This window comes from Leptidea sinapis, chromosome 25 (assembly GCF_905404315.1).
Source record: "Leptidea sinapis chromosome 25, ilLepSina1.1, whole genome shotgun sequence".
NCBI lineage: Eukaryota > Metazoa > Arthropoda > Insecta > Lepidoptera > Pieridae > Leptidea > Leptidea sinapis.
The window spans coordinates 6,682,284-6,702,906 of record NC_066289.1 but is presented as its reverse complement, the minus strand read 5'-3'; the positions used below and the strand labels follow the sequence as shown (position 1 = coordinate 6,702,906).

Here is a 20,623-nt window from a genome sequence, read left to right as displayed (position 1 = left end):
AATACATAAGTAATAGTTCAATTTTGTTCTCGGCTTTCCTGTGTGTTCAGTGCCACTGTTTTTTATGTCTATAAAATCGTATAAAGCCAAACTTATCATCATAACTGGAAGCCATTGTTATATCTGCCATCGAATAAAGTGTCTACATATTAACTTTTCGGTGGTCTCTGGGTGGTGTTATTTATTATAGCTTTCTCCGATCTGCTCAAGCAATAACGACAGATGTCTCTGCTGTGCAGAACTCCGAACAATGATAGCAAAACTAGCAGTGACACAGCCGCGAGTCATGAATCGATCTTCACCGTTATTGCTCCATGATAACGTGAGACTGAGGCTGTATGAGTACAGCATAAGAAACCGTTTTAACTCTACAGGAACTGCAATTAGAAACAATTCGTCACCCACCGTATTCGTCAATCTGGCACGTTGACCTTGCTCCAACGGGCTATCATTTTTTTCGTGATATGGACTATTTTATTTTATTTTTATTGGGACACAAAACAATTACACACTAGATGATTACATTAGAGGAAGAAATAACATAATTAGTACTAAGCGCATAGCCTACGACAATGTCCACGGGTTTCTATATAAGTGTTATATTACAAGAAAGAAAAGTAGACTCTAATAACGCAGTAATCAAGAGATTATTACAAACAGATGTTGCTTACAATATTATTATTAGGTTAGATATGTAGGTACAGCTACATATACGGCATACGCTTATTACAGTTATTATGCACGATTACTATTTCTACGATCTATAATGGTACGTTACAAGTAATAGATATTAGACATTTGTATTAATTGATATTATTGGTTGTAGGTACAGCTACAGATATAATGTATAACTCTCCAATGAGAATTCTTAATATAATAACAATGAGATTTAAGTTTAAATTTAATTTAATTAAATTTTCTACGTGATATAAAGTTTTCTTCTCAGGAGGCAGTACAAAAGTTTGTCGAAACTAGATCACCACAGTTCTATCGCAAAGGCAAAAATAAGCTTCCTATTAGATGGCAGCAATGTATTAAGTATACATAATGGTAATTATTTTGATTAAATAAATATATTAAATTTAAAAAAAAAAGCTAATTTCAATTGTTCACTACTAATTTTCAATTCAATTTTAAAGATCCTTATATTCCAAAAAACCACTCTATAGGGTCTTGGTCGAGTTCGATTTATAGTCAATTGTCACTTGTCAGTTGTCTAATTGTGACAATTGACAAGAGTTTATCAATTATCATTTTGTGTCATTTCCACGTTACAAATTTTTATTTTAGTAATTACAATGGCTGATGCGGTGGCTACCGAAGTTGAAAATCTAAATATAAAAGAAAAGGCAGGGATATGATTAATTTAACTATTTTATATAATTAAATGTGTCATGTAAAGTAGTTATGCTGAAGTTGATCAGTGTACGTAGGGCCTGCGTGGTGCGCTTCAAAGGAGGCTACGCCACATGGGTTCGTAGGTTTTAGTAATAAATACAAAAGTTAAGATGTGTATCTACAATGCCAGTGTTATCTTTAGGAAAATTATCGCTGCCCTAACAATAGTTCAACGTGTGTGATACGAACCGGCGTGGCCTGTAATAATTATTGTTACCCCATTATTGAATTCAACATTCTGATGCAATATTTTCAATTACAGTCTCAAAAGAAAGCAATGAAGGAGAAAAAGAAGAAAGAGGAGACAACTGGTAATGTCTCGGAATTAAATCCATGGCCGGAATATATACAAAAGCGGTTAGATCTTTGGGACAAATATAAAGTTCAACATGAGGAGCAAATAGCATCAAAAGCTGATGTGAGCATTGTTGTTACACTTCCAGATGGTAAAACGGTAGAAGCAAAAGCCTGGAAAACTACTCCTTATGATGTTGCAAAAGGAATCAGGTACTTATTTACTTATATACAAGTTATCTTTTGTATATCCCCACACTGAGATGGGATACCATTTGTATATTGGTAGACTGATCTTAATCCATCCTTGTTCTAATGTTTGGGGGCTATATAGATAATAATAAAAGCATTTGCATATTTTGATTTCCTGAGGTATTTTATTGTTGACTGTAGGGTTTAGTGTAAATAGTATAGTATAATATACTTAAATGTTCCATAGATTTCATTTATATTGAATGTATATATCAATGTAGCTTTATTGCTTCTCAAAATTATGTGTGCTACTGGCTCATTTCACATTCATCACATCACATTTATTGGCAGCCTTAAAAATATTTTTTTATCTTATTTGCTTACAAGCGAGTTTTGGAGTCAATTGTAAGTATAATATCACATCAATACAATTATTGTACCTTGGTGAGCAAGCTGATACAAATATGGAATTAAATTAGCCACATGATTACAAACTAGGTTTTTATCACAGTGTTGTAACAATTTTTTTTTAATGAAAATAAGACAGGAAATGATATATGAGACAAGGAATATGTTCAACTGATGGTAATCAATACGCCATGCCCATTACAATGCAGTGCTGCTCAGGATTCTTGAAAACCCCAAAAGTTCTAATACTGGGATGCATCATGGCATAATTCATAGTCATTTAATTTGTTATAAGTTGTTTGACTCACTCACACAATTCTGTAAATATCTGTTCTTCCATAATTTCAAAATCTATTTAGAAGTCCACTCACATGATACTGAGGGTATAAGCTTTTAAATAATGAGAATGATGTATTACATGATATTGCTTTGACTAGAAATATATATATATATATATATATATATAAGAAATATCTATAATTTCAGCCAAGGCCTAGCAGATTCAACAATAATTGCTCGGGTTAATGGTGTTCTGTGGGATCTGGATAGACCTCTTGAAGGAGACAGTAAACTAGAGTTACTGCGGTGGGACAATACAGATGCTCAAGCTGTCTTCTGGCACTCCTCAGCACATATGCTTGGTGAAGCTATGGAAAGGGTATGCAAATAATCTTCTTGATGTAGAAGACTTCATAAACATTAATAGACAATGTTGTCTGATGACTCAATTAAGTTTAAATACTTTTTATTAAATATATAGACAAATATTGTGATCCTACCTACTAAGCTAGAGGTCCCGGGTTCGAATCCCGGTAGGTGCAAGCATTTATATGATGAATATGGATGTTTGTTTTATGAGTCATGGATGTTTAAATGTATTTATGTATGTTTATATATATGTATTTATGTTTGTTTAAGTAAGTATATTGTATTCTTGGGTCATTCCATCGTTTCGAGTGTTACATGTGAACTCATTAAAGTATGTTTTATTAGAAGTAGTATTAGCAACTAGATTTTATAACTATTGAATCACACACTTGTTGGGTAAAATTTTATTTTCCTAAAATTGTATTTTTAAAATATTTAAGCATTAAAGAGAAAATTACAAATAAGTAGCTGTTTCGGGTGTTACACGAAATTGCCTCTACCTTCTGACCATCTGTCTTAATATGCATAATTCAGCGAATTTTCCCAGTAATCTCCAGTTTAATTTATAACAATTCAAACTATATACATTAGCCCATGTAAAGACGTAATTAAAAGTTAGTTATCAATTTTCCATTAATTTTAATTAATAAAATTACCTGTTTCGGGTGTTACAGATGCTTCGTTTCGGGTGTTACGAGTACGAAATGAATATACATATAAGGAATTTATGGGCTACAAATTCTACTGGGAATTTGTAGTTCATATTATCACCTTTAGTTTAAAAATAGGAGAAGGCAACACGCTTATTATATTCTCGTATCGCAAATCATAGATATCTTCATCACGTCTGAATGTGGTTGCTTTATCTCCAACTACTTTCTAAAACGTGAAAATTTCATCCTCTTCTGAATGAGTGTAAACATCACTGTGCTTAAGCTGTTTTTTACTGTTTGATCAGCCTGCAGTTTACCTGAGGAACTAGGTACAGGTCCCGAGTCAGGATTGAAGTCACTTCTAACTTCTGCTTTTTAAAATGTATGTAAGCACATCAAGATCCTACGGGGAGTGAATCCAAAATACCACCCGTATTACGTTGACGTCTGGCAATCCACAACCGCGCGTTTTTCAAGAAACTTCTTGCCTCCCACAGCCACTTTGTGGAATCAATTACCGGCTGCTGTTTTCCGGAACCGAAACGACTTAGGTACCTTCGAGAAAATAGCATATTCCCACCTAAAGGGCCGGCAACGTATCATATGGGATAATAACAAAAAACTTAATTTTTTTCTTTGCCTTATGCGCTCTAACTTTGTGGACCCTTAAACGTTGTTCCAATTTAAGACCTTATGGACATTATTCCATCTTCTTTTTCCTTCTTATAACGCTAATTAGATGCTGCGGGGAAGAGCAAGTAGGTAAGTAAAAGCAGTATAAAATTGTCTTTGAAATTGTGTAACACCCGAAACGTTTCGGGTGTTCAAACACTGAAAAAACGATTAAAACACATGCTTGCGCATTCATTGTTAGATATTCGATTGGATTAACGACATAACAATACTTTTGCAAATCGTGTTAGTTTAAAGATACTTAGGCGAGAAATTAAACAAAAAAATATCTCTTTTACGTTTCGGGTGTTACACTGCTACCACAGTTTAGAAAACTCTTCTTAAAACAGTAAATACAATATTTTTATTATTTTTTTAGCGCGAATCAAATAACGCTTAAAGTAACGCTCACTTATAACGGAAACCAAGATACAGTTGACAGCTTCATTCTTTTTTTTTAGTGTTTCCAAATATTGACATATAAATAAAGTGTATGACCCGACCTCTCTAACATTACTTTCAAGTAGGTAAAATATGATAAATATTGTGAATTTTGTAAAAAAAAAATCTAGACATGAAGGTTACGAATATTTTCTATGAAAAAAGTTTATAGCTGACTTCCTACGCCGATTTTTTTTTCTGATGACTTGGTAACGTTTATTATGGAATGACCCTTAAATATTTCATTGTCTTGCAACCCATAACACAGGCTATATATGCTTAATTTGGGGCATATAATTTGTGTAAAAAAGTCTGTCAATATTATTATATATCAATATTAAATATGTAGATTAAGAGAAATATGGACTACATAATGTATAGCCCTGTATATAGAAATATGAACAACATAAATATATGGTCTTATTATACACTTACTCTTTTAAATAAGTTTAGAATAACAAACATAAAACACAAAAGTTGGTGTTTCTTATTTTTGGTATATTGTAACTTCTTTGGTCATAAATATATTTATATATTACTAGCTGACCTGACAGACATACTGTACATAATAAAAAAATACTGTTTTATAGGAATTTGCCACTAAAAATTCAAAACATCAAGAATTATTTCATGAAACATGCTCTCTGTTGTTATAATGAAATTGTTTCACAGCGGAACTGTCAAACTGTGCATCACTAAATTCTCTCATCGAAAAAATGCCTATACAAAACAAATATTGAAAATAAAAATAATTATGGGTCCCAAATCGAAATAAAAACTATAATATATACATATATATCTCTCAAGTTGGACCAAACTGCACTCCATGAAGTAATCCCCATTAAAATCCGTTCATTAGTTTAGGAGTCTATCGCGGACAAACAATGTGTCACGTAATTTATATATATTAAGATATAAATAATTAATAAACTTAAAATTTTTAATTATTTTTTTATAATTCACTTTGGATCCCATTTTTTTGTTATAACATTATTAATCTTTATAATAATTTACAGATATATGGTGGCTGTCTTTGTTACGGTCCACCCATTGAGGAAGGATTTTACTATGATATGTATTATCCTGAAAAAGGGGTAAGTTCCTTTGAATGTTATTGATATTATACTTCATATTCAAGTAACACTTAGTTCTGTAACATTTCCTGTATCATGTATTAGTTCAGTTGTTAGTATGCCAACAGAATTTGTGAATCTGGTGTTGTTACCATTTAAGATAAAACATATTTGTTCAGTCCCTATTCAGTGCATTCCCATATTAAAAACTTTATCACCTAACAATGCTGATACTAAAGTGTGCGAGTGCAAAATATTATATGAAAGGCTGTTTTATTCTAGACACATACTCCAGGCTAATTCCTAACAAGCAATGGTGGCTAATACCTACAGATATATTAGTCACAATCTATTCTTTGCCTCCCACATACCAGTGTATTCGGTTGTCATATTAATTTGTATGTTTAATTATATATATGCGAATTAAATGGTGAGAATGGTATTTCCTATGACCCAGCCACTAATTCAAAACTTATAAACTTTCAGATATCATCCACAGATTTTCAGACTGTAGAAGGTCTAGTAAAAAAAATTGCAAAAGAGAAACAGCCGTTTGAAAGACTGGAACTCACCAAGGAACAATTACTAGAGATGTTTGACTACAATCCATTCAAAGTGAGGATATTGAAAGAGAAGGTGAACACGCCAACAACCACAGTGTACAGATGCGGCCCACTCATAGATCTGTGTCGGGGTCCACATGTCAGGCATACAGGAAAAGTTAAAGCTTTTAAAGTCACTAAGGTATGAATTTCTTTTATAAGGTTATGCATGCATACACATTAAATTTGTAGTCATAAATTATGTATGATGCGGGACTCAAACCCACATCCTCCATGATTCCCACTGAGTGCTCTTACTAACCGAGCAAACTGTTTGACTGACTCATTATTCATAAATCTTGTTCTTATTGGATGCAAGTCTAAACTTTAGGGAATAAACTGTTGTACAAATGTATGCTTAAGCCTGTCTGGACTTACGGCTTACTTAACTGTGGGGCACAGCATCCATATCCAACATTGAAATATTGCAACACTTTCGATCAAAAACTTTACGTATGATAACAGGGGCACCTTGGCACATCACTAATAGTCGCATACACCACGATCTAAACATTAAAACGGTAATTGATGAAGCTAAGGACTCCCTACTGACATACACAAAACGAATTCACAATCAACCTAACCCATTGGCAAGAACCCTAATGGTGAATCAACCAAAACAAACATTTAAAAGACTAAAAAGGCGAGCCCCTCAAGATCTTCTTCAGAACAAAGATGATATATTGAACATATGGATGTATTACTGGATACTACACCACGCATGACTAACCTCCAAGCACACAACTCCAGCTAAATGTTTTCTTGACAGCTTTCAGGAAAAACATAAGTTAAAAAAAAATATCTTGTTCAATTCCCCAATCTCTCTTAATTAATTCTAGAAGTGATTGATATCATTTTAAAAAAAATAACAAATTGGTTACATGCATGTGCATAACTTGTGGTGAGTTTATGTTTTAATATACATAAAGATGTCAACCTAGTCTTTTGAAGTAAATATTATTACAGAGTATTGTTGTTAATCAATTATTTTAAGCATTAATGCAGTGAGTGTGTGTTGGCCCTAATGTTATGCTAGCTAAAGCAAACATATATTTGCAATCAGTTACAGAAGACGTTTCTTTGAAGTAAAGATCCAGAATTCCAGAATCATGGTTATTGTAAATTTCAGAACTCATCAACGTACTGGGAAGGCAAAGCTGATGCTGAAACCTTGCAGCGAATGTACGGAGTGTCATTCCCAGAGCCAAAACAGTTGAAAGAATGGGAAATAATACAAGAGGAAGCGGCCAAGAGGGATCACAGGAAAATTGGCAAAGTAAGTAGAGAGGAAAATATTTGGGTTGATTACAAGTTACCTTTCAAAATCGAGCAGTGCAATTTATAGTGCCATAGATCTTTCATATACACCAGAATCGTAGGTGACATTCGGCACACTACGCCCTAACATAGTTCTGGCTCTCATTTTGTTTGTGAGATAGTTTATTATGCATCGTCTTATAGCTTGTTTCAATAGTTCTATTATATATTCTCTAATATCATACTAATTATAAGCAATCTATTAATACACGTAAAATAAATGCGTTAAAATTGACGTTGCGCGCGCCCCAAAATGGCGCCGATCTATGGCACACCGCGGTGCACTTGCCTATCATAGAAGGTTTAATATTTTTAGTTAACATTTTATTGATTTCCTTTAATTTCTTGTTGCTAAATATTAGTTCTTCTTTTGCTTACTTATTTAAGTCAAGTGATGAGTGTACCTCTTGTAAAACAAGAGGAATTACATCAGTGTTACCTGCTTAAGGCATGATGAGCTTTGTATATGCATATATGTTTCTTGCGCCGCTTCTTCTCTCTCAGAGCGCCATTTGTTTCCGAAGCGGTAGTAGTATCTAGTAGTATAAGAAATGACATCAAAAAGAATTCTAAAGGAATCAATTTTGAGAAAATAAATGTCTTTTATGCATTTTATACCCGAGTCAATGTGCTGCACAGTATCTCAAATTCTGTATTACAAATTGAAGGTGATAATGACATTGCTGTTTGCTGGTGTATCCTCGAATTTTTTCGCTGTTTTTAACTATGATATCTTGCTTGTACAGGAGCAAGAACTGTATTTCTTCCATGAGCTGTCACCTGGCTCCTGCTTCTTCCAGCCAAGGGGTGCCCATATATATAATACTCTTGTGCAGTTTATCAGAGAGCAATACAGGTATGTTATAGATTAAGTACTTAAGTGCTAGCAATTAAGTCTTCCTTGTATAATAATAAATAATTGTTATAATAATATCACCTATATACAATGACAGTATCGCAATATTATATATTTAACTAGCTGACCCAGCAAATGTTGTATTGCCATATAACATATTAAAAAAAATCAGTTATTAAAATTTTGATGCATCCGATTCTCAGACCTACCAAATATATCGTACTACAATTATTGTATTCGATTGCCATCTTGCAACCCTAAAGCGGTTTGGTGGATGGAACAGAATAATATAAAAATCGTGATTCGAAAATAGTTGTAGATTGTAGAAGGGCGAAAATTTTAATTTGTATGTATTTTTCAATGCTGAATGATAATAAAATTAAAATAAAATAAAATGTCAAAAAATAAAAATATTAAAATTTGGGATGGACTACCTTTAACATTTAGGGGGATGAAAAATAGATAGTAGCCGATTCTCAGACCTACTGAATAAGCATATAAAATTTGCTAAAAACCAGTAAAGCTGTTTCGGAGGAGTAACTAACATTGTGACACGAGAATTTTATGTATAAGATTAATTTTAAATTAAGTTCATGAATGGTGTTTTGTAAATGGGGACAAGAATTTATACATTATAATATTTAAATGACAGTTGCATTACTAGTATAAAACAAATAAGATATTGTGCATTGAATCCATCATTCACACTGTATTTAGTCCTTTGTCCGCAAGCTTATTTTTAAACAACAATTAACTAATTTTGCTGTGATAAATTCTATTAATATTTCAGGGTCCGTGGATTCCAGGAGGTTGTATCACCAAACATGTACAATGCTAAGCTGTGGCAGACATCAGGGCATTGGGCCCACTATGCCGAGAATATGTTCTCGTTTGACATTGAGAAGGAAACCTTTGCTCTCAAACCTATGAACTGTCCTGGGCATTGGTAAGTGATATCTAATTGCTACTTTTATCATTTTTTTTACTTACTTTATCAAACCAATGGCTTACAGATGATACTTAAATATGAATGACAACTTATATGAAAATGAATAAATGAAGATGAAATTACAAAGACAGTGTAAAATTGCCACAGTTAATATAAATCAGCTGTCTGCTTTTGATACAATACCACCGGTGGGAGGCTCCTTTGCACAGGATGCCGGCTAGATTATGGGTACCACACCGGCACCTATTTCTGCTGTGAAGCAATAATGTGTTAACATTACTGTGTTTTAATTGAAGGGCGCTGTAGCGATTTAACACCTTCTCAAAGTGACGAGCGCAATTGTAGTGCCTCTCCGAATTTTTGGGTTTTTCAAGAATCCTGAGTGGCACTGCATTATAATGAGCAGGACGTAACAATTACCATCAGCTGAACGTGCTGCTTGTCTCATCCCTAATTTACATTGATCCGACTGACGTCTCATCCCTTATTTTCATTACAAAAAAACCATTCGTGTGCAAATCCGACTGACATTGATAGTTTTATTATTTTAAGGTAATCCCAGCACCTGACTCCTATCTTATGGTGTTTACTGTATGTATACTAATAGCATACAGTTCATTTCTGCTGCCACTTTTATGCCCAACAATTCTGTGCTTTGGAGGCGATTACGCTACTAACTACTAAAAAGATGATTGTTGATCCGTTTTTTATAGTTGTACCAATTTGCCTATTATTACAAAACTACCGTCATTGTGCTCTCGTGGTTCCACAGATCCAAATTTTCTTTTATGAGAGGAATCAATCCAGACATTCTCATAATGGTAAGTGACACGCCCTGCCTGAACCCAAAATTCTGAGTGGCATTGCAATTGCGCTTCGATCTTAATTCTTATCCCAGTAACTTCACAGCGGCCTTTACATTTTATTTAAATAAATATAATTTCTCATTTATATTACCTGAATAGAAGACACTACAATAAATTTAAGATCTATAATGTATACTGTATTCGACATAATAAATGAAATTTCATAAACCGAAACACTGCTTTTTTTATGAAATAGGAGAAAAAACGAGCGTACGGGTCACCTGGTGTTAAGTGACCACCGCTGCCCACATTCTCTTGCAACACCAGAGGAATCACAAGAGCGTTGCCGGCCTTTAAGGAAGGTGTACGCGCTTTTTTTGAAGGCACCCATGTCGTATCGTCCCGGAAACACCGCACAAGGAAGCTCATTCCACAACTTTGTAGTACGTGGAAGAAAGCTCCTCGAAAACCGCACTGTGGAGGACCGCCACACATCCAGATGGTGGGGATGATATCCTAACTTGTGATGTATCGTGCTAAGGTGAAATTCGCCGGCAGAAATCAGGTTAAACAGCTCTTCTGAACACTCCCCGTGATAAATGCGGTAGAAGACACAATGAAGCGACTTCTCTACGCAACGCCAAGTGATCCAGCCGTTCACAGACCACTGGGTCCCCGATGCACTGCTTGAACATTCTTGTTTCATGGCAGTAGGAAAGCTTGAAGTCTCGTAAAACTCTTCTTCATACAGGCGTTGAACAATCGCTTGAACAGCATTAGCCAAATAATTTAAATCATAATAACTTGTATTCCCACAGCCTTATGTTTGATAATCGCGTGCGGTCGTGGCGTGAGTTGCCACTGCGGTTGGCTGACTTCGGCGTGTTGCACCGCAACGAACTGAGCGGGGCTCTAACCGGCCTAACGCGGGTACGCAGGTTCCAGCAAGATGACGCGCATATATTCTGCGCTCCGCAACATATTGAACAGGAGATGGTGAGTTGTTTGTTTAAACATTTTTTTTTATGAAAATATGGCACGAGACGAGCAGGACGTTCAGCTGATGGCAATTGATACGACATGCCCATTACAATGCAGTGCCGCTCAGGATTATTGAAGAACGCAAAAATTCTGAGTGGCATTACAATTGCCCTCGTCACATAAGATGTCAAGTAGGATGTAGTTTCTGAAAAAGCCATAAACATCACATTTTAAGGAATTCGTATTTAAAGTTTAATAAATATTAATATAGTGTATTCCATATATGTGGGTTGGGTTACTAAGTCATGATGTCATTTAAAGAGTGAAACTCAATCAAGTCATAAAATTAACCTCCAATTTGCTAAATGATCTCATGAGATCGGTGACTGCGGCAAATCCGATGTGTTCCATGTTTACCAGTGGTACCAGGCTTCTTTGCACCGGATGCCAGCTAGATTATGGGTACCACAACGGCGCCTATTTCTGCTGTAAAGCAGTAATGTGTCAACATTATTGTGTTTCGATCAAAAGGGTGGTGTCGCTAGTGAAATTACTGGGCAAACGAGACTTAACATCTTACGTCTCAAGGTGACGAGCGCAACTGTAGTGCCGCTCAGAAACTGATCGGCAAATGAGCAACTACCATCAGCTGACTCTTCTGCTTGTCTCATCCCTTCTTGTCATAAAAAAAGTCTTCCATTCTTTCACCCATCCAAACATGATTTTAATATTGTGAATATACACACCAACACACACTCACGCCTTGTTCCCGTCGGGGTAGGCAATAGAGACAATAGACAATAGAGACAATAGAATGCCATTTGCCTCTATCCTTACAAACCTCACGCGCTTCCTCTACATTCATTACTCTTTTCATACATGCTCGCCGGTTCCGGGTGCTTCGGACCTTTCCTTTTCTCAAAACGTCCTCAATTTGGTCGACGAATGTTCTACGAACTCTCCCGCGACCGACTTGCCCACACACACTTGCCTTATATATTTGATGCGTCATTCCTTCTTCACTCATTCGCTCCACGTGTCCAAACAATTTCAGCATTCCTTTTTCAGTCCTTGTCACAACATCCTCTTTCAAACCACTGCGCGCTCGTATTACCGCATTCGGAATTCTATCAGTCAGTATACGTACATACTACGCAGTGATCGCATCTCAACTGCGTTTATTCTGCTTTTATGCTTCTTCTGCCATACCCAACTCTCACTTCCATACATTAACGTGGCGACAAGCACTCCATTATGTACAGCCATTCGCGCTTCTATTGGCACAGTCTGACCGTTTATAAACGCATGAAGAGCTCCATTCACACAGTTTCCCGTAGTCACTCTCCTTTCAATATCACCTTCATATCTTCCGTCTCTTGTAAAGATGCTACCCAAATATACGAATTCTGTAACTTGTTCTACCCTTTCATCTTCAATCGTGATATTACTCAGTCAACCTTTCATCCTTCTCAAATACCATCACTTTCGTCTTTCTTGCATTTACTTTCAACCTCTCTCTCGCTTTAAAGCTCCCGTTCAAGCAGTCCATCATTTGTTGCAACTCATTTACCGATGATGAAAAAATGACTTGATCATCGGCGTACAAGAGACACTTAACATACAACCCTTCCATATTGATTCCACATTACGTTTCTCTCACATCATTCATCTATCCATGAATAGGTTGAACAACCTAGGAGAGGCTACACAACCTTGTCTGACACCTTTGGAGATATCAAACCAGCACCATTAATACGAACACAGGCTTGAGAATCCCTGTACAGAGATTTTAGAACCCTTATCAGGATATTGTCCACCCCATACATAGATTAGACCTTCCATAATTCGTGTGAATATAGGGCATATTTATTACATCAAATAACATTTTAATTTTCAGAATGGCTGCCTGAATTTCCTAGAGCACATCTATTCAAGATTCGGTTTCACATTCCAACTCAAGCTGTCAACTAGACCTGAAAAGTATCTTGGAGATCTAGAATCTTGGAATCATGCTGAAAAGGTAACTTACTTATCATAGTTAAGTAATTTACACTGGTGTAAATATAAAATTGTTTGAATTAGAACTAACTATATGTTCAGTATTCAACCCGGGCAGTACTGTTATCTTTCTGTCACTATTTCATGTAATTTATTTTTTTTTGTGGAAGAGGAGGACATACCATCGTACGGGTCACCTAATTTTGAGTGATCACTGCCACACACATCCTCTTATAACACCAGAGGTGTTACAGGGATGTTGCCGGCCTTAAAGAAAGTTATCCGCATGTCAATCAAATTCAAATATTTTTATTCAAAATAGGATGTGACATCACTTATTGAAAGCCATAAACTAAAAGTGAAAAACTGGCGCAAAAAACTCAACGGGGTTTTTTTTCATCTAAATAATATGTATACAAAGTAATATTGTACAATTAAACTTATTATTTAATAGCCTGAGGGTGGTCGCTCCACTCCCATTATATCGTGTAAGTATATGCCATTTAAATCTGCTCAATTATTCTTTCTCGTCATTTTATCATCTGTTCTCATAATAAATACCAAAGTGGGTAATAGTGCATACAAATCTTGTAGACTTACTGTTTTTCAATCTACCATAAAGTATGAATAAGGGTTAAAGTATGGAAGTGACATTTTGTATTGAATAATTCATACTTTTTTGGTAAGATAAAAGAAATTTATTTAATTCAAAGTTTCGTTTTACTTTCTTTCTCTTATTAAAAACACTCTACTTTTCAATGTATAATGTTTAATTTTAAAGCCGATTGAATAGTTTATAACGATAGAAAGTCAAACAATGCAATGTTATTATAATTTTTTAACTCTAGACAGTTCTAGCTATCACCTGGTAGATCATTCTCCTCCAAAAAGGTTTCTCTTTAATCTCGCAATATATATGACGTTTATAGGTATGTAGGTGATCCGATTCCTAGGCAGTAAACCGGCCATCTGAGAGCCGGTCCAAACTAACCGACATAACTAACTAACACTCCTCGTAACTGATGTGTTCGAATCTGAATGACGTTTTATTATAATCGAAAGTACGTTAATACGTCAGCTTTATATTAAAACTCCCACCACATCTTTTCAGGCGTTAGAAGATTCACTGAACAAGTTTGGCAAACCATGGCAACTGAACCCCGGTGATGGAGCGTTCTACGGTCCTAAGATCGACATCACCATCCAGGATGCCCTTCGACGCTCGCACCAGTGTGCCACCATCCAACTGGACTTCCAGCTGCCGGAGAGATTCAACCTGTCATACGTGAGGTACGTTATATATACTAGCATCTCCACCCAACTTCGCTTTTACTTTTTTATCGCGCACATAAATTGGACGTAATTCCAGAAAAACGTTCCAAACCACAATCATGTCGAAATTGAGTTAAGAACACAAAACTGGTCACGTGATTCATAATAATGGACTGACGAAAAATGGCAACCCTACTGTCACTCTCTAAATGACATCATGCATAGTAGCCCAACCCACATATATGGAATACACTAATATTTATTAAACTTTAAACACGAATTCCTTAAAATGCGTTCCAATTGCGTTGTAGTGTAATATTGAAATCGTTTTCTTAGATAATAATAAAAATGCATGCAGAAAGTAAATCTTTTTTTTTGTATGAATTTTATATCCCTTGCTTGCGAAATGTTTGATTCCCATACATACTTTCAACTCCTCAGGCAATAATTTACAGGACAAAAACTATCTTATATTACCTTTACTAAAATGCTGACAGAAAGACAGTGCTTTAAGATATTTTTAATAGTTATTTATGCAACTGTTGTGTAATAAGGTGTATTAAAACACGAATGTGGATTGTGGACACGATGATAATAGTATCACATGAGTGTTTTAATATCTAACTATCAACAGTTGCATTCAAGACTTTATCTACACAAAATATGAATCCTCTAAAAGATTCTGAAACAGTTAGCTTACTGCTAACATTAAAAAACCATTCCTAGTAGTAACCTAATATCATCCATTACTGATTATATACAAATAAACTAAGTATTAATGAAACAATTATTTATTTTAGTAGTAATTTACATTTTGCATAGTGCGATAATTAAAATTCACTCGAATATAATGTTCTTTTGCAGCGTCTACACTAAATGTTCATCTTTTGTAAACAAAATAATAAAAATATCGAAGAAAAATGGCGGGGATTCGAAAAACCTACTTTTTTTTACGGCCCGCGACGTTCTGGTAGTGTGAAACGCGCGTAAACGTAAATGTTATTTTTTTGAAACAGATACCACGCATCGAGCATAAAAAATGTGGCTGTCTGTTGAAACTCTTTGCGCATGAAGGGATCGAAAAAAAAAACATAGGTGTGTTGTTATGAAATTCAGTACAACATTACAACACTCGTTTGGATGATGTTATGGTTATTATGGAACATTAGGTGTTTTAATGTTGGCAATAAGCTAACTGTTTCAGCATCTTTAATAGAGGATTTAAAGCATGGGTGTAGATAAAGTGATTTCCGTCACTGTCGGGAAAATAAATTAAACTGCTCCAAAAGTTTTGGACGACGCGGTAAACGAACCTTCATCTCTAGGGATTACGCCTCCAAAGCTCTTAAAATAAGTAATGGACGTTATAGCTTCGCCAACCGTTCGAAAACACTACAATTATTAACCACAAAATTTATAAACCGTAGTATCTTTGTTCCTGGCTCAAGTGTGGACGATCCGAGCGGCAGAGAGGAAAAAGATTGACGCGTTTGAGATGTGGTGATGGAGAAGGATGCTTCGGATACTGTGGAGGGCTAAGATAACAATAAGTCTATCCTGGAGCAACTTCGCATTGGCAATAGATTATCCACTATTTGCTATCAAAAGATCTTGGGGTATTTTAGACGAACTGATAGTCATATAGGCTAGGCGGAGGGCAAAAGTCGATCGACTAGCCGTTGGTCGGTCAATATCAGGACACTTACGAGCGCAATAGGAAAGGCGGAGGACCGAAAACAGTAGAAGGCTTTAGTGAACAACGTTACTAAAACCTTTAATTAGGGACACGACTTTCAGAAATAAAGAACGCGACCAAGAATATGTTTGTTCAACTCTTTAGGTTTGGTTTGAAATTCTGCATTGTTCGTAAGTGCTGGTATAAATTAAATGTGTTGTTGTTTGGACAGTGAGTCGGGCGAGAAGAAGCGGCCGGTGATCATCCACCGCGCGATCCTGGGCTCGGTGGAGCGCATGATAGCCATCCTCAGCGAGTCGTACGCCGGCAAGTGGCCCTTCTGGCTGAGCCCGCGACAGGCCTGTGTCGTGCCGGTCGGACCCACCTTCGACGAGTACGCCACACAGGTCACTACACTATTCAATTGAAATGGGTTACTCTATTGAATATGTACTAAATCAAATAGGTCTAAATAAGAAAGATCAAATGTTTATTGGAAAAGTGTAGTACACATAACTACTAGTGAGAGGCTTCTTTGCACAGGATGCCGGCTAGTTTATGGGTACCACAACGCCGCCTATTTCTGGCGTAAGCAGTATTGCGTAAACATTACTGTGTTTCGGTCTGAAGAGCCCCATAGCTAGTGAAATTACCGGGCAAATGAGACTTAACATCTTATGTCTCAAGGTGACGAGCGCTATAATTGTAGTGCCGCTCAGAATTTTTGGGTTTTTCAATAATCCTGAGCGGCACTGCAATGTAATGGGTAGGGCGTATCAATTACCATTTGAGCTGAAAGTCGTGCACGTCTCGTCCCTTATTTTTATAAAAAAAGAGGAACTAACATAATCTTGTTATGCCTACTACTAGGTTAAGACGAGTTAGTAAGTCTTTTGGTGGGGCGATGTATATCCTTTTACAACAAGATCCCAGAAAATGTATACCAAAAGTACTACGATACTCAAAAGAATTGTTAAAAAACGTTTGTGTTGTAAAGGTTTCTGTAACATAAATGACTTTCTTAATGATTCCACCGATTGGGAATGGAACAACCGCCCTCAGGCTATTAAATGAAAAGTTTAATTGTTTTCTTTAATTCAGCTTGGGCAAATATGGTGCGAGTACAGTTACCGAAACTCCATACGGGCAATAAAACTTATATTATGTGTTCATTTTTGCTGAGCTCATTTTAATTTCAAAATGGCACATCATATCTTGGTCACGCACTTTATAATTTATGTAATATATTGTTTGTTTATATAGGTAAAGGATAAACTGTTCGCGAGTGGTTTTATGTGCGAGGTGGACACGGACGCGGGCGACACGCTCAATAAGAAAGTGCGGAACGCGCAGCTCGCACAGTTCAACTATATCCTTGGTGAGTTCGCCACATAATTGGAGCGAAAACTTTAAGTGTGTCTTCATAACTGATGAATTTTAAATAACCAAAACAAAATGTGTGAGAACCATGAGACCTGCCAAAACATTCTGAAGATCTTACTTCATCAGATCATTTCTATAGTAATCTCTTCATAAAATTTTCCTTCTGTATATACTTCCACGGTTTGGAGGAAATTAATTAAAGTGGGATCATTTATATCAGCCAGAAGACGTCCACTGCTGAAAAAGGGTCTCCTCCAAAGATCTCCCCAAAGATTGATTGGATTGAACTGCCCTCATCCAACGTATTCTGGCTATCTTGACCAGTTCATCTGTCCATCTGGCTCACCAACACTGCGTTTTCCGGTACATGGTCGCCATTCAAGGACTTTACTGCCCCAAGGGTTTTCCGTTGAATTATGTGCGCTGGACACTGCCACTTCAGTTTCGCAAACATTTAGGCTATTTTGGTGACGGTTCTCCTATGGATCTTCTCATTTCTGATTCGATCTCGCAGGGAAGCTCCAACCAAAGCCCCCTATATTGCCCTCTGAGAGACCATGAGCTTTCTCATCAGGGCCATAGTAAGCGACCATGTCTGCATACTGTAAGTCATCACTGTCAACACACACTGGTTGAACAAAGAAGGATCATGAGAATGTAAATTATTAACCCCTTCATTCTTCTTAGAACACCCATTCTTATAACTCATAAGAACAACCAGTGGGACGGCAATTAAATGTTGGAACTCGTTCTATGACATCAAGTTTCTTACATAGAATTATTTGTTGGCAGTGGTGGGGGAACGCGAGAAGACATCGAACACGGTGAACATTCGTACCAGAGATAACAAGGTGCATGGAGAGATGTCCGTAGACGCGCTCATCGAACACTTCGGTAAACTGGCGCGCGACAAGACCCTGGCAGAAGATAGCCAGCTGTTGAAGTAACAGAGACTCATATAATACAATAAATTATTCATTCAAGTTGGAATTATTTTATATTTATTATTTGTACAGATATCCCTTTTGAGTCAAATATATGTTGTTCACACTGAATATCTTGATACTTAAAACATGACTTAACAAGCAAGGATTTCGGAGAAAATCATACATTATTAGAAATGCAATATTTACAAATGCATGGGAATTTTAATATAATTCTCGTCATGTCAAATAAATTTATTTTTACGGATTGCGGATGTGAAACACTTAATAAATTACAAAAGATATTGAAGATTTTTAGCCTTCTCAAAAGATAAACATATGTTATTGGGATGGTGTCTACAATGGATTCATTATAAGCATTCATGTAGTTTATGCTTTATAAAATGGACTCTTATGTTTTGTTTGTTATTTATGGAGTTAGATGAAACTTGATTAACACTGCATTAGATATTTATTACGTTATCACTTCTCAACAATTGTATTTATATACTTAAGTCTGTAAAGAAGATAATAACTCATTAGAAATTAAGCCATTTCGGCTGCTTGTTATTATCTGAACCGGGCGTTTGGAATTTTGTATGAACTGATTTATTTTATTTCACATATTGTAAATTTGATTGGAAAGGTCCCAAAATTTCAAGTACATTGTCACCTTTTTGAATGGTTATCTGACTTTTACACTTTGCATACTCACCAAGTAGTTTTTGTAATTATATAAAAATGTCAACAGTAAATAAATAAGGTAGAAACAGTATAAACCTGTCGACACTTAGAAAATAGTACTTTCTTATCACTAAGCAAAAATGTTATGTTTATTAGGAAATAATTCGTTTTTGTTTCACTTCTCATTTCATTAGTAATTTAATTAGCCCATCTGGTTGCACTTAAGTTCTACATTCATTTGAAGGGTACTAAATACAGCTACTACATAAATCTATTTGGTTTTATTTCACCCCGAAACTGCATTTATAAATATAACATTACTTCCAAAATTATCTTGATTCCAACAAAATTTAAAATAACAAGTATTTTGAATAAATTTTATGTTTCATACAATAATGCAATGTTTTGAGTTAATGGTGCGTAAAACTTGTATTTATAAAAGTTTTAGCAACAAAATTCTTTTTTCGAGTTTTATTATTGATTCAATTGGGATGAGTGGTTGTGAAAACCATTAGTATTCAGGAATAATAAGTTATTACATACGAATAAATAAATAAAAATTATCTTTTAGGTGTACGATATGATGAGCCGTCAAATTATGATAAATTTTCAACTGGATTTTTTATTTTAACTGATTGATTGATTAATTATAATACTGTTTTTTTTTTTATATAAAAGGGGACAAACATGCAATAGGCTCATATGATGGGGAGTGGTTGAGGTAACTGCCTATGGACATCGCAACACCCCTGGGTCATGAGATGCGTTGCCGGTCTTTAAAGTGGGAGTATGTCTTGAAGATCCCTGAGTTGTATTTCGTGAAACACTGCAGAAACCGGTGGCTGTGCGAGGCAAAAAAATAGTATATAAAGGCTGCTTTATTTCTGGGACTGGTGGTACCTATCTGGTTTTAAATTAACGTTGAGGAAGTATGAAATGTATTAGTGATAATTTATCTTTAAAAGAAATGATCCCAAATCCGTTCTCTGCACTCTCGAGAACCTCGGATACGATATCCATATTGTTGAAATCATAATTTTGCGCGGCGGCCATCTTCGATTTTAAGACAAAAACGCTGCCAATTTCCTCACGCTAATATTATTATAATTGCGTTTCATTCGTAAAAATTTTACCCTCATGCGCCTAAAGAAGTTTCAAGGGGCTAACTATAAATATGAAGTGACCAAACAGCCTTAATTTTTTGCAAATCTAATTTTGCATTTAGCAGTTTAGAATAAAAGTTTACTTATTCAAAATCAGTTGAAAGATCTAACTCTTATATGTAATATAATTAATTTCAGGCATATAAGACCATTCAAAAGTGTATGTACAAAATATCCAGATGAATTGTAAATAAATGTATTTCAGTAGATAAGTACCTTTTTTGATGGAATAGGA

At 35.5% G+C, this 20,623-nt stretch overlaps 1 protein-coding gene across 2 annotated transcripts; it reads left to right on the top strand.

The window, feature by feature from the left end:
- The first annotated feature begins 1,234 nt into the window (after positions 1-1,234).
- LOC126972065 (threonine--tRNA ligase 1, cytoplasmic) lies at positions 1,235-19,495 on the top strand. 2 transcript variants are annotated; one of them, XM_050818642.1, is made up of 14 exons: positions 1,235-1,349; positions 1,661-1,905; positions 2,779-2,950; positions 5,723-5,800; positions 6,266-6,523; positions 7,511-7,657; positions 8,445-8,554; positions 9,345-9,500; positions 11,128-11,305; positions 13,188-13,310; positions 14,400-14,578; positions 16,468-16,642; positions 17,499-17,613; positions 18,411-19,495. In XM_050818642.1, exons 1-14 carry the CDS (start codon positions 1,299-1,301, stop codon positions 18,563-18,565), a joined length of 2,142 nt encoding a protein of 713 aa, XP_050674599.1. In that variant the 5' UTR covers positions 1,235-1,298; the 3' UTR covers positions 18,566-19,495. The 2 variants fall into 2 exon arrangements, with proteins under 2 accessions (XP_050674599.1, XP_050674598.1); XM_050818641.1 differs by having other exon boundaries at positions 1,325-1,473.
- Positions 19,496-20,623: the final 1,128 nt, after the last annotated feature.